Source organism: Saccostrea cucullata, unplaced genomic scaffold (genome assembly GCF_032062105.1).
Source record: "Saccostrea cucullata isolate Sc308-1 unplaced genomic scaffold, CSIRO_AGI_Scuc_v1 ctg430, whole genome shotgun sequence".
Lineage (NCBI taxonomy): Eukaryota > Metazoa > Mollusca > Bivalvia > Ostreida > Ostreidae > Saccostrea > Saccostrea cuccullata.
The window spans coordinates 67,777-82,379 of NW_026930981.1; the positions used below are offsets into that span (position 1 = coordinate 67,777).

Here is a 14,603-nt window from a genome sequence, read left to right on the forward strand (position 1 = left end):
AAAAGAAGGGTATTTTAAATCGTGTTCTTATGATCGTTCATAATCGGTCTACCAAAATGTGATGAATGACGCGAATCTAAATAATTAACCGAGGAACCTGGCCACGTGCCCTATTTTTAATCACCTTCTTGAGATCAAGTGTCCATTGTATAAACACACGATGTTTCTTTGTTGCATGGAGACTCATAAACGATATTCTACATGAAGCGTCTTAATCATTTGAGAATTTATTGAAAATAACTTGTACTTTTTTACTTGAATGGGAAATATCAAATCAAACTCATCATGGAATATACATGTATTTTAAAAATAATAATATATACATGATATATAGCACATGTATGTTTTGAAACATCAACAACATGAAATTAAAATAAATAACAACGATCAAGTTCAGTCTTTGAAAACGTAACAATTTGTTAAGATATGAACAGTTCAATATATGTTTTTTCAGACCTCCTGAATCATATGTCCAATTATTAAATGTTGGCACACCGGTGTAAATTTTTTGAATTTATTATAACAGAGGTCTAAATGTCTTTGGTATTGGATTAAACCATGTCCAGGGAATGCTCCACATCTTCTATATCAAATACATGCGCCCTCTTTCCGATCTGTCGCCATTGGTTTGGTTTCATTAGGTTGTCATCATTAGTAGGTTTATAAGACGGAGAGTCTGCCAAAAAGTCACTCTCTGGCACCGGATCCACAGAAAAGGACGATTCTTTCTGTCGACTATTTCCCGCCCTCTCATTAAAAACTACAGCTGTCGGTAACGCCGCAGCTGCCGGTGGTGGCGCTTTTTCTACTAAATCGACGTCACGCGCAGTGGTCACGGACTGAACCGTATTGGTGGGGGAGGAGGGAGTATTTTTAGGAAGCGGTTCCACTACTGCATTCTGTGTTGCTTTGTTCGCGTCAGCGTCAGACTTCCCTGCTTCAGTTTTCGGTTTCAGTTTGCCAAACAGACCACCTGCAGCGCCACCTGCCCCGTTCTTATTTTTGACTTTCCTCAGCCACTTATTGGCAGCCATATGTGTAGTTAGGGTTGCATCTAATTTCTTTTTTCCCGGAGTCTTGAACATGGCTTTGTCTATTTTGTCCATGAAATTTGAAACGGACTTCCGGGCTGTGTTGGCCTTTTCTATTACTTTTTCTGGCATTGTTTCTTTATAACCCTCTCGATACTTCCGATTGTGTGCAAGGTAAATGATAGGTTTCGCGCAGTAACTGACCATAAAAAAGATAACAGTTATGCTGTAATATCCGCCCCAGATATCATCTGAATCGGCGTAGTCCGCTATGTTGATGGCAAAGTATGGACCGTGACAGACCAACATCGTCACCCACACGATGAGATACGTCACAAACATGTGAAGGTCAGGGTCGCCGTTGTCTTCTTTCAAAGAAAAGATTTTAGTTACCTTCGCTTTAGTTACTGCTTTCTTTATCTTTTTACGAGCAGCCATCAGCGCTAGTTTATTTCTCGGCGGTTTTCCCTTCCCTCTTGTTGATGCACCGATGCCCGTCGTGGACATGGTCTTTCCAGGAGCCTCGCTTGAGCTGGCATTTTTGGCTTTGGTTTGTGAGAGAAGTGATCCGAATCCCCCACCGCCTCCGTTCAGCTTTGCTTTTTCATCCGGTTCCTCTTTGATTGAGGTGACGCTGTTCTTCTTGACGTTTGCTTCTTGTGCAGCTTCCTGCTTTTTGTGCTTAAAGATCTTAACGACTGTAACGATACATATTATGATTGAAGCTACCATTCCGAACATTAGGACGATAATAGTGTAATAGATATTATCATCCAAATTAATCACACAAGCTGCATGATAAAAATTGTATGAAATCGTAAGCCATGGCGTCAGGGCTACGCCTGTGACGAGCGCGGTTAAGATCCACACAAGAGCTGAAATAAGTGATACAACACGAGAAGAATTAAACACTTTGACGTACAGATCCGTATTGGTGATCTTCACCATTCTCTCGACGAACATCACTGAAAGTAATCCAAAGGTCACTAAATGGAACCAGATGATGAGTCCGGCGTGAACGTAACAGAAATAATCGGTGAGATACCAGGTCTTGGCAAAGGCCGCCACCATGGACGGGAAGAGAATGAGGAAGACCGCGATCAGATCCATCACAGAGAGTTCCAGAACGAAGCGGTTACAGGGGAACCTCAGCATGTTCCTCTTCCTGAGGGTGATGATCAGGAGGATGTTGAGGACGAGTGCGACGATAATCACGATGACGATGACCGTGCCCAGTAAGTAGGGCAGCACCTCGTCCTGGAACCATTTGAAGAACGACCCTCCGAAAGAGCTAACGATGGATGACGACATTTTTCAACAACCTTGGCTTCTTACTACATGTCATCCATAGGTAGGTGAGATGCACATATAGATTATATGTGCTTTTTTGTTCACCTTGATTTCGCTAATGGAATGAAAACCTTTGCAACGATTTAAAAATTATTCTCTTTTATTAATAAATCTTTAATCTTTGTCCTAATCAGCTAACAATGTTCACCTGATTAAGGTTAATATTTAATCATAAGTCTCTTGAGCTATTTCTTTTCTCCCTCATAAAAACAGGTCAGGGATTCCATTTAAAACCCTATTTTGGACACAGATTGAAGAAGTATCTTTATCTGATTTTGAATTCCAACACCAGAATTTAACTCATTTCTGGATGATTGGTGTCCTAGACTCGTCTCCCATTTTCAAAAATATCAGTCCGTCAACTCTTCTTGCGGTTTTCGATAACACTCTCTTTGCTCTGGCGACTCGTGTTTTTAAACTTTCTGGTACCCCATCGGATGTGGCTTTTCTGAACAGATGGTTATGAGACATAAACACGATAGGTTTTATACAGTAGCTAACATCACAAACGATCACAAGAACAGAATATACCCCGCCCCAAACGGAAATGACGTCATACACGTCCAAGTACCAAACAATTACGTAAGGAAGCCATAGCATAATTACTATGACCCAAATTAACATGTAAGTGGCGGCAAGATGGAAGTCCACATGTTCTTGTGACCTTTTGTAAACTGTGACAGCTACTCGCCTCGATTCTAAAGTCGTCTCGTCCCCCGCCAACCCGTCTTTCATCAGCTTATTCTTCATTTCGTTCTCAGAGCGAGTCGTCCTTGACCCGGAGACTTCGGTTACTGGAGAAACGGAATTTCTGGAGCGAGGTCGCTCAGTTTCTTCGTTGGCTACTGTAATACTGTTCTTTGAATTTGGCCGCTCGGTATAAAGGGAGTTGTCTGTTGGCGTTTCTCGGGTTGTTTGTGAATCCATGGGAGATACCGCGTGTCGTACTTCTATCTCAGTGGACGTTAACACTCTGTTTACACTCTCTACCTCTGGCAGAGATTGTGCCTGGTCTCCGACGATTTCACCAAGTTTGATTTCCTCTGTCACCCCGCCTGATTGGGTCTTTCGTTGGACTTTTACGTTGACATTATTAACGTAGGAAGTCAGTGATTTAAGGCTGGTTAAAAGTTCTTTTCTTTGTAGAAAAGTACCGACGCTGAATAAGAAAGACGTTAAAGCAGGAAGAAACATTCCAAAGATAAAAATAAGATTCATGTTGATTTTGTTTTTATCATGGTTGACGTTACATCTGTTCTGTGAGGATATGTACTCGAGTTTCCCCCATCCAGCCACTGGTAGAACACTCCCGATAAACGTCACTATCCACGTGACAATGCTGGTAATGACGCATATACATTTATTTCCAAAGAAACCGTCATGAACACTAGGATTGTTTAATTTTAACATTCTCTCTGCGCAAAGGAATGTTAAAAAGATGAATAAACATATGAAACAAGTCGTTCCCACCGCGCCAGAAATTTGGCAAAGTGCGTCTGACAAAATCCAGTCTTTTGCAAATGACGTAATAATGGCGGGAAAAATAACAAACACATAAGCCACAAAATCTAGCACCACCAACTGTAGAAAAAGGTGGGTACATAGAGCAGTGACCCTCTTCTTTCGCACCGCATGAATTGTCAGCCCGTTTAAGACTACTCCACACAGAAAGATACAGAGAAGAAGAGTTCCGGAAATGATCGGTAGGACGTCTTTCTCCAGCCACCTTAAGTACGGACCACTAAAGGCCTCCACAGTATCCGCCAAACTCGAAGTATTCGACATTTTCCTCTGACGGTGGAAATAACAAGTATAAAAACTGTCTACATTTTAGTGTCTTTTAATATGTATTGATAGCTGAAATTTTAATTTCTTTCGTAGGACATAATACGTTAGAAAAACATTTTTTGTTCATTTAAATGGTACAAGTAGATCTGTCAATATTTAGAATCACCTTTGAATAAAATGCTAAAATTATACATTAAATGTATAAAACTTTCCTCAGAATTTATCAAGACTGTTGAGAAGTTTATTAGTCCTTGCATGAACGATTGTTTTGTCTAGTTTTAACAATTAATGTTGATCTTTAGCGTGTTAAAGTTAATAACGAAATAAGACTTTACAAATTAATTCTTGTCAGCAAATAAGAAAACCTAGCAAGGAAGTTAAAATTTTTGTTGGTACAAAAACTTAAAAATTCTTCTTTTTTTTAACGTTAACTCTCTTCTGCTATCCCCGTGAAACGATCTACGCGTTATACCGTGTGGTACTCCTCGGCAATGATCGATCATTCCAAAATTCAAGCTCCGCGGCGTTTATAGTTCCGAGTGATCTCGACTTAAAGTCTGATACATAGGATCCTCTACTATTACACAAAGGTTCAGAATGACGCTTAAAATGAGAATTTTGAAAGTCCGGATCACTATTGTATTTCTGGCTTGTCTTGTTATATTGGATGCCCAAATCGAAACAGTCTGTGATTGAATTAGTAGAAAATAGAGTTGGTTTGGAAACCACATACTTGTTTTCTTGTTTTTTCAAAGAATATGACATTTTTCTTTTCAATGTAAATAATCGCAGATTGATTAATAAAACTGTTAATATGAAAATTAACACAAAACCAACAACAACTGTAAAGTACGTTGATATCTGATAAATCCCAATTTTCGTTGAGTCTAAAACAGAGTGGCCCTCTACAGCTGTTTGCGTTTTGTTGATGTTGGTCACTGAAGTTTTTCTGTTGTTATATTCAGGTAATGCAGTATATGATTTTATCCCTGTTCCTTCGTGGTTTTCTATGTTAGATTGTTCTGTCTCTGTAGCCATTGTCTTGACAACCCCCGGGCTGGTCATCCTAAGACCCTCGCCTTGTGTTGGTTCCGTTGTGTGGTTTCTTTGTGGGAGGGGGATAGTGTCATTCAGGTTATTCGTTCCATTTTCTTCTGGATTTTCATCTAAAATTCAGGCAAAACAAAAAAATACGACACTATTTATACATATTTAAAGCTTTATGCGAAGTGGGATATGTCCATAAATAAGTCAGTTTCAAGGTTCATAGCGGTTTAAGGATTGAACTAAGTAAAATTCGTCTAGAAGTACCGAATCGAAATACAAATATTAGAAAGTTTACATTGAACGTTAAATATTTCATTTTAAGTGAAGATGCACAAAATGTATTACCTTGATTCGACCTTAGTCTATAGAGAAGTGATGCATTGACGACTAGAAGTACTGATGGAATGGCTGGCATACAGATTTTGTCCGTGCCGTTTATTTCTCGGCGACATTCGTCTACTACGAGACTTGAGAAGTTGAATGGATTCCTCAGGCAGCGTGAACACATGACGCAACTATGTGAAGATTGCAGTCGGAAAAACCCTAGAGTAAATATACCAGTGTTATCACAAATGGCTTAATTTATATACTTTTTTTTCTAGATAATCAATTTATTTCAATAAAAAGACAAAAGTTCACATAAGGCACATTTCGGTTTGGTATAACTTTTATTATATATCCCTACATGAACTTTTTTCTCTCGATATATCATCAATTTACACAAAATACCTTTCGAACATTCCCCACACTCCCTATCGTGAGTAGCATTGCACTCTTGTATAATTTCCTCATTAGGACCACAACGTCGACATTTCTTGCAGAAACCGATGTTGTGGTTATTTATATCCATGAAGGTACCTTGAGCGCATGATATACACAAACTTTGGTTGGTGGAGGACCTGTTAAAGTGAGTACCTTTGGGACAACTGTTACACATGACGTTGTTAATATTGTCGACTGGACAAGGAGCGCAAATTGTATCATGGCGTCTGGTGCACTTCCGTTTGACATAAAATCCGGGTGGACAGGTGGAGCATGATTTACACTGTGTATCTCTGTCTCGTTTACATTTTTTGTACATGTAAGTTTCACCTTTTAGGCACTTACGACATCTCTTGCAGTAGGTGTTTCTTTTATTTGAACACTTTCTGGCAATGAAATGGTGCCCTTTGCATTGTTTACATTTCTTACAGACGGTATTTTCAGTGGTCGAACAGCTGATTTTCTCATATTCATTCTTCTTACAAACTGAGCAGGTCTTGCAGCTCCGCAGAGTTTTGATATTTGGACAATTAATGGAACAGTTGATGTTTGTACCATTCATGCATTCTACCTGATCAGGCGCCACGGAACACTGTCTACATTTCTGACACGACTTCTCCCGGCGCGTCGCCCTGTAGAAGGTCCCGCTAGGACACTGCTCACACTCCGTGTCTGTGACGTTGCTACAAAATGACACCTCCCTGTAACCGTTCGGACACTCTCGGCAGGGTACACATTGGTAACCTAATGTGTTCTCAAACTGCCTTCGGAACTCATTCAATCCACATTGAGACATAACGGTGCAAAACTACAAAGAAAACAATAAATTTTATTCAACAAGAGTGAACAAGCTCTCTGATTGTCCATCTCAGCATTTTTTTAGACCTGGTCCCCTGCGTGGCGCAGTGGTTAGAGCGTCTGCTCAAGAGTCGCGAAGTGCAGGAGTTGATCCTTGCGTCGCGGGTTCGAATCCCACGGTGGCACGTGGAGACCGGTCCTTTGGATGAGACCGTATAAACTGATGTCCCGTGTCACAGTAAGTGCTGGCACGAAAAGGATCCCTCACTGCTCAATGGCCACCGAGTGTCGAGTACATGTGAGGACAAAATTTTCGAGAGGGACGTTAAACAATATGCATTCAATGAATCAATTAATATTTAGACCTACATATGATCAGGGTGTAATAAATACACATGAATTGCTCATGGATAGTTTCCTGTACTTAAATTACTCACAGTAATCTTTGTACCAGCAAACAGTAATTTAATGGTCTAACACGTGTTGTGATTTTTTTTTGTTTACTTACCATGAGGTTTGCTTTAAGTACAAAAGTCAGTGGTGATATCAGGTAGATTTTAGTGAACCCCATAGCAAAGCATGGCGAATCGAAAATACACAAACTCCGTGTTATTGCGGAATTTCCAGTTGACTCAGAAAAAATCTATTTTTATCATTTCCGCTTTTTGTTATAGAATGTATATGTGTTAAATATAGAACAATATTTTCAAGAAATCGACTTGTTTAAATTTAGAACAAAGGGTGTTTTAATAATAGTGTTTTGTAATTACTTATTCCATTTTTTAAAGCGAAGAACAGACACAAATAAATGTATATTTCTTTGTTTTCTTTTGTTTTTGCTTTTTTTTTTCTTTTGCAAATTTTTTGTAAAATATATGATATAATATTTATGAAGTTAAGTGATTTACAAAACATTAAGTATATAAACAACTGACGGAGAATTTATGACCGAATAATTCCACAAGTTGCCAAGATTTTACAACCCCGGAGCTGCACACAGTGTTTACAAGTGTTATAACAAGTGCTGTATTTGAAGTGCAACTTGTTCTCTCTCAAAACAGACACACAAGAGGTCTTTTTTGGATTTTTTTTTACATCATTAAATTGACAAGTATATTTCCTTATCTGTTAAAATATTGTTACACTTTTAATTTGACGTTAAATAGAGCATACTGGACGATTTAAGTATCTCTTAACATATGTATATGGCACGCCAAATTCACAAAAATGAGAAAATCATAGTTTCACAATCAATAAACTAGGTTTTGAAAAAAAATCATAGTTAACAACGTTACTATATTTTATAGGTCAAAAAAGATAAATGTTTCACAATTGATAAACTAGGTTTTTTATTAGTTTCGTAAACTATAGTTGAAAATTGAAGTAATAAGTTGTTAAGTTTTTTTTGATAAAAGTTTATCTGTCTGTAAAAGCGTTAACAAAGATTTTGTTGATAAACATAGATTCACGTTTGTAAACTATAGTTAAGAGTTGTTAATCATAGTTTCACAAATCGTGAAACTATATTTATATCGTTTAGTTAACGGTTTGTAAAATAGTTTACAAATCGTGAAACTCGATTTATCAGATAATATGTTTTGCAATCGCAAATGATAGTTTTCGGTGTTAAGTATAGTTTACGGTTGTCATAGATTATCCTTTAAAAAGAATGAATAATGCTGAAAATTTTTGTGAATTTGGCGTGCCATATTATATGTACATAAATATACATTTAAAAAATAACATTTATACATTTTAGATAAGAATGCAATTTCCTTTTTTATTATTCTTTGAAAATTAAAATATTAGATTAAGTTTATTTTTTAAAAAAAAGCAACAAAATTACGCTAATTTTGAAATATTGTTTATGTTATTGAAGTATCGGTTCTAAGAATAATATATATTTTTTGTTTTATTTGGATTATCGTTCTTTTTAAAGGATATACTTCAATAACCATGATTGACGTTCTTGGAATAGCGATGACAGTGGTTGGAAATCTGAGAATTATGTTGAATTTCCATTACGTAAATTGTTTCTTCCTTGTTTATTACCTGTATGCGGTGTTTGTTTTGAAGTTATTTTTAGACTGTCATACCTGGGGATTTACCAACACAGACCTGAGTAAACGTTGTGTGCATACTAACTAGGCTGAACTCAGGTATTTACGTTGTTTCTTATCATACACCGTTTTCCAACTTTTTTCCCTTATCATTTTTGGTTGGGAAACACTGTGATTACTCTATTTAAGTGAAATTGTAAACTCCATCATGACTTCGTCGGACGACGACCCTGACTTGTCCGAAGCTTCGGGACTCCTTTGTATTCATTGTAACGAGGACGAGGTGAAGTGGACGTGTGATGACTGTTCCCGCGAATTCTGTGACAAGTGTAAACGCATTCACCTGATTGCGGACGAGGAAACCCAGAATCACCACTTGTTTCGTTACGGAAGTAGCCGTTCTTCCGGTCCCAGGCTGCCGGATGTCATACACCATTCTGCGCGGTCTGTCATCGAAACACGGCGACCAAGGATAAGATTTCAACCTGTTGTCAAATCTCATGTCTCAGATTTCAAGCCCAGGTCGAATTTTGTAGAAAACAGCACCGTACAACATATAAGGGTTGTCCCAAGGGGAAACGGCGAGGCGTGGTTAAAATGTGGAGCTATTTCCGAGGAACTAGTGTTACACGACAAGGATGGCAGCTTTGTGGACAAAGTGCATGTCGGGGGCGTGATCCAGGACTTTGTGGTCACAGGAAAAAGGGAGATAATATTTACTAAAATACGCAGCAATACTGTATGGTTGTATAACAAGAGGGCCGTCATACGACCTTTATATCAGGTGGATTTTTTCCCGAACTGTTTGTGTCTCACTCCGGACGACGACCTACTTATCTGCGCGGCCTCGACCCAGCAATGTCAAGGTCGTCCCGTTATAAAGCTATCCAAATCCTCCGAAAAAAGCGTTATCCCGGTTGACCAAAGCGTGAAATTAGGTGACATTTATGACTTGGCGCAGTCAGCCAATGGAACATTATGCTTAGTGGAGAAAGGCGGCTGGGGGCCGGGGAGAGTTATCGGACTTGACAAAGATGGCCAGCAAATATTTGAGTACAGAGGTCCTTCCGGTTCCCTGAATCCTTCCGGAATATCATGTGACCCTTTTGGATTTATTTACATAAGTGACTGTGGTTGTCATAACGTACACGTGATAAGTCAGACCGGACAGTTCCGGTCCTTCTTACTTCCGGTGGATTCAATAAAACTTCCGGAGGCCATTGATGTGGGCGATGATGGTGTTCTATGGGTTGGAAATGGAAATGGGGAACTCAAGGTTTACGAATTACAACCTGACTCCAGTCAATAGCTTAAATGCTAACGTCTTCAAATACACTTGTATATGATAACTAAATAATATACATATTAAGAGTGTCTTGCCTTTGTATATTTTCAGTGTCTGCTTGTATTTTATATATATGAACTATATTTAGCAATTGTCCGAAAAACGCAAGTTCAAATTTTACAGGTATAATTAAATTCATGAATTTTCATTTCAAATGTCAGTTTTTTTGTTCTCTCATATATGTGTTCCGGATAAGACAGGGTATTTCACTGAAAAAAAATCATGATTGTATAGTATCGTTCAATCATACGCTCGGCTGTCTCAGTAATTCTCCTACCAGCAAAGAGGCTCTGCAAGCTGATTTACGGAGACAGCCGAGTGTCTGGTTAAACGCGACTGAGACCGTGTACAGACGATTATTTTCTAGGTATCATCTTTGCTATTGATCGGTACCGGTATCTCCGTATAACTGGATCTGTGTGTACTTACCAAGAATGGGCATTAGCTTTATTTACCAGTCATAAATCATACATGTACACCGGTATATTGCAATATGACAGAAGTCTGCCGCTCTATGGAAAGAGATGTGACGTGAATAAAATATGGAGATGACGAATGTGGTATTCAAGCTCAAAGTCCATATAAACAATACAAACCAGGGGCAGAGCAAAACGGAGCTCCAAGAACACTAGACGTGGGATCAGATGCAATGAAGGAGTGAGCATGCCGAACATTAAACTAGTCATGGTATTATAGTGCAAATTAATGGAGTCGCCGGTGACCAAATTTGTATGTGATCGCATGGTCGGCCTACTCTTTTTTTTTAATTGACAACAGTTATAATGAAAACCTACATAAATACATTTATTGTATTTTTAATTTCTTTTGTTTCAATCAAATTTCCATAGCAGACGTCATTGTTTTCACTTATTTCACTCTAAAATACAGTCTTGAACGTTGTCTTAAGGCGGGGCTGAAACTTTTTTCAATACAGAATTTGGGAATGTAACTGCTAATTTTATAATTCAGAAATTTCCCTATGTCCATTTGAAAGGCCAGGTATTAGCACCATTTTAATAATAAATTCTTCTCTATGCAAAAAATGGACCCCCGCCCCAACACATACGACATAATACGACATAATATTGTCGAGTTTTGACATTTACGTGGTTTTATGATTTTATTAGATCAGAGACCACATGTGCTTATTCTCTTAATGCGTGAGTAAGGTTTCCGTCCGTCCGTCCGTCCGTCCGTCTCTCTGTAAACAATTTTTCAAAACGCTACTCATTTTGGGTCTAATTTCAGTATAACTTGGCACATACGTAGATTACACTAAGAAACATTATTTAGTGCATCGGTTTTTGATTTCAATGAATTGTGTTGCCATTTCTGTGAATTTCCTATAAAACGCTACGTCTTCTAGTTTTGGTCTGATTTCAGTATGATTTGGCATACAAGCCTATTTCTATTTATTGATGCCTGTTGCAAAGTATCAAATCCAAATGCTACTTTTTGTTATAAGTATAGACCAGTAGAGCTACAGTCTCATCAGAGACTTCTGGTGTTTGGTTTGCTTCGCTCCTCAAAAACTTTTTTTGGAAATTATTGAAATTTTTCCTCCCTCCTCTCACCTGAAATACGTGTGTGTTAGGGAGTGTTTCCAAGAAGAACCATAGACTTGTCGTAGTTTAGTTTTCGCAAGGTTTAACAATTTTCACCAAAAAATCTAAATTGTTTCCAGATTATGTAATATTATTAGAAATTCTTGGTTTTGGCATTTTTTGATTTATTTCAATTAACATCGACAATATCAGCTCTATACTATATGGTTTTGTCTACAAAATATGGTATACAATGAACTTATAACAATAACAAGTGAAACATTAAAAAGTTTAACTGACTCAAACGTAAACAACTGGGCAATGCGCATGTGTATGTACGCTCTAAATAATATATCTAAAGAAGCTTTAAAATTCAGCAAGCGCTGTCATCTTCTTCACTAGAACTCGAACTTCCGGTCCTTTCTTCTAATTCTGAATCATGGCCGGGGCTTCCTGCTTTCTTCTGCCTGCGTCTCCCGCGTCTGTCGTCTGTGGAACTCAGAAGTGTGCCGATCCTGGAGAGACTGAACTTCTGATTTAACCAGCTCAACCGACCTCCCTCATTGTCTGCAAATAAAGTCAGATCAATAAAATATTCAATCTATATTCAGTTTATCAGATTTTTAGAGAAATATGAGCGGAAATGTTTATGCAAAATAACCCTACCTTTTACCAAAAAAATACTTTTTTAAATTAAAAAATTACACAGTGTCCTTGGGTGAAGAGGCTATAAATTTATTCAAACGAAGGACCAATTCCTCAATTCTGAGGGGAGATAATTAAGAAATAGTAAAATTTAGGTGGGGTCATTTAAAAAGAGGCCTATGGGTCACATCGTTCACTTGAGCACATCGTCTAGGAAGAAGCAAGTATCAGTGAAGTATTGTAAAATTTTAAGAGGCAAACTTCAATTTACATTACCTCAGGATGCTTCTATATCAGTATAACTAACCATAGCTTTGCTGTTCTTAAACAGAAGAATTTTAAAGATTTTATCTCTATGTTTTTCCTATGTAAATCTTTGATCACTCATTGCGGACTCACCTACCCACCCTAAATTCGAAAAAAGAATTGAATCTACACCACCAGAAGATGCTTCTATAATAATATGACTAATCATGCATGACTTTGCTTTTCTTGAGATTTTTTTTCAAGATGATTTCTACATATTTTAAAACAAAGCTTTGACCCTCTGTTCAGTCCCCAACCCCTGGAGTCATAATTTGAACAATCTTGATTCCACAATACAGAAGGTTACTTCTGTATAAATATAACTAATAATCAAATGGCTTAATATTTCCTGAGAAGATTTCAAAGATTCCCTATGTAACGTGTATGATCAGGTTCTTACAAGAGATACATAGGTTTTCCTTTTATACCCTGTCTGAGTTAATGATTTGAATGATTATAAAGACAGCCTGTCTGTGGGTATATCACACAGTGGTTCTAGAGATTGGGACTGGGTGAGGTACTAGTAACCATGCTAACACCGTGTTTCTCCCCCATGTTCCAGCTGATAGATAATTAAGAACCAGTTGTCTCCTTCTTCAGATCTACTACACCCAGAACTACAAATCTATTCCTCGGGATACACGCTACTGGTGTTTATAACTTTTACTTTCTCTTTACCTTTAAGGTTTTCCATCCTCTATCCTTAAATGTCCATCACATACATAATACTCTGATATTACTTTAAAGCATTTTACGGTATAGAAAAGGATTTATCAGAAGAAAGTTTTAACTTAGGGGTAAGTACTAAACAGATTGCATTGAATTCCATGGTGCAATAAAAAAAATCCAAATAATAAGGACACTAATAGATACTGTAGTGGGAAAATGCACTAAAATACATTAGAAAACACATAACAATAATGAAAATGATTTTCTTTATAGGATTTTTTTTCTAAATTGATTTTTTCTTATTTAAAAACTGGTCAGTTCCAAAATTCAAGGTCACAAATTCCACTCTTACATGCTTATAGTAATAAACGGGAATCATGTCTAAATTTTATAAACTGAGTATTAAACACCTACACATCTGTTTTGTATTTAATTTCACTGAATATTTTACTATTAGGATGGTATACCTTAATTTTTATTGCTGATTCAACATCCAACTTCACCTACCTTTTGAATTTCTGATTTTCCCAAAGCTTTACCTTATATATACCCTTAGGCTAGTTTATTTCAAGGATTTTCAGATTATTCTACTATTTGAAGTCTTCAATGCGTTTTACTCTATTGCCCCTTCTCCATTAGTCCTTTATACATGTATTCCAGTATTAACCTTGACCCACTTTTGTGGCCCCGACCTACACCCAGGTATCATGATTTACCGGTAATACATCTTGAATCTAAATTACATGTGGCTACGCCTATTTTTATATGACTAATAACGGCTAACCTGTTCTTGAACAGATTTTTAATTATTTCCTAGTTTTACCCCTTGTTGTGGCATCCATATCCCCCCCCCTCCCCAGTGGTCATGACAAATGCATGAAGGATATGGAGATAACGAACAGTATTCAATATCAAAGTCCATTAAACAATACAAAATAGGAGCAGAGCAAACACGGACATCCGAAACATCAGAGGTGGGATCAGGTGCCATGGAGGAGTGAGCATCCCCTGCTGAGCGGTCACATCTGCCGTGTACTCCTTGTCATGATTGGGAAATAACGGAAAAATCCGTCGTCAATTCAGTGTATAAATAATGGATCAACAATTAGTATGAAGAACGTCAGTCAGCATTTGACTCAATGATAAATTGTATTTGCTGACAAGGTTATTGTATCGACCATAGAAGTTACGAAATGATGACTTTAAACGAGACTGTTGATATTCTTGTTTCATCAACTTGCTTGTAAATATAAATTTA

The 14,603-nt window shown here is 37.6% G+C and overlaps 3 protein-coding genes across 3 annotated transcripts; 1 reads left to right on the top strand and 2 right to left on the bottom strand.

The window, feature by feature from the left end:
- Positions 1-467: 467 nt before the first annotated feature.
- LOC134230843 (uncharacterized) lies at positions 468-7,411 on the bottom strand. The gene is made up of 4 exons (XM_062712697.1): positions 7,285-7,411; positions 5,946-6,786; positions 5,562-5,759; positions 468-1,729 (listed from the first exon to the last, which is right to left on the bottom strand). The coding sequence occupies exons 1-4, from the start codon at positions 7,345-7,347 to the stop codon at positions 552-554; spliced, it is 2,280 nt and encodes a 759-aa protein (XP_062568681.1). The 5' UTR covers positions 7,348-7,411; the 3' UTR covers positions 468-551.
- On the bottom strand, positions 2,652-4,625 carry LOC134230845 (D(2) dopamine receptor-like). Its single transcript, XM_062712698.1, has one exon. The coding sequence runs from the start codon at positions 4,164-4,166 to the stop codon at positions 2,682-2,684; it is 1,485 nt and encodes a 494-aa protein (XP_062568682.1). The 5' UTR covers positions 4,167-4,625; the 3' UTR covers positions 2,652-2,681.
- Positions 7,412-9,044: 1,633 nt separating the features above from the next.
- Positions 9,045-10,145, top strand: LOC134230836 (uncharacterized). Its single transcript, XM_062712690.1, has one exon. The coding sequence runs from the start codon at positions 9,045-9,047 to the stop codon at positions 10,143-10,145; it is 1,101 nt and encodes a 366-aa protein (XP_062568674.1).
- Positions 10,146-14,603: the final 4,458 nt, after the last annotated feature.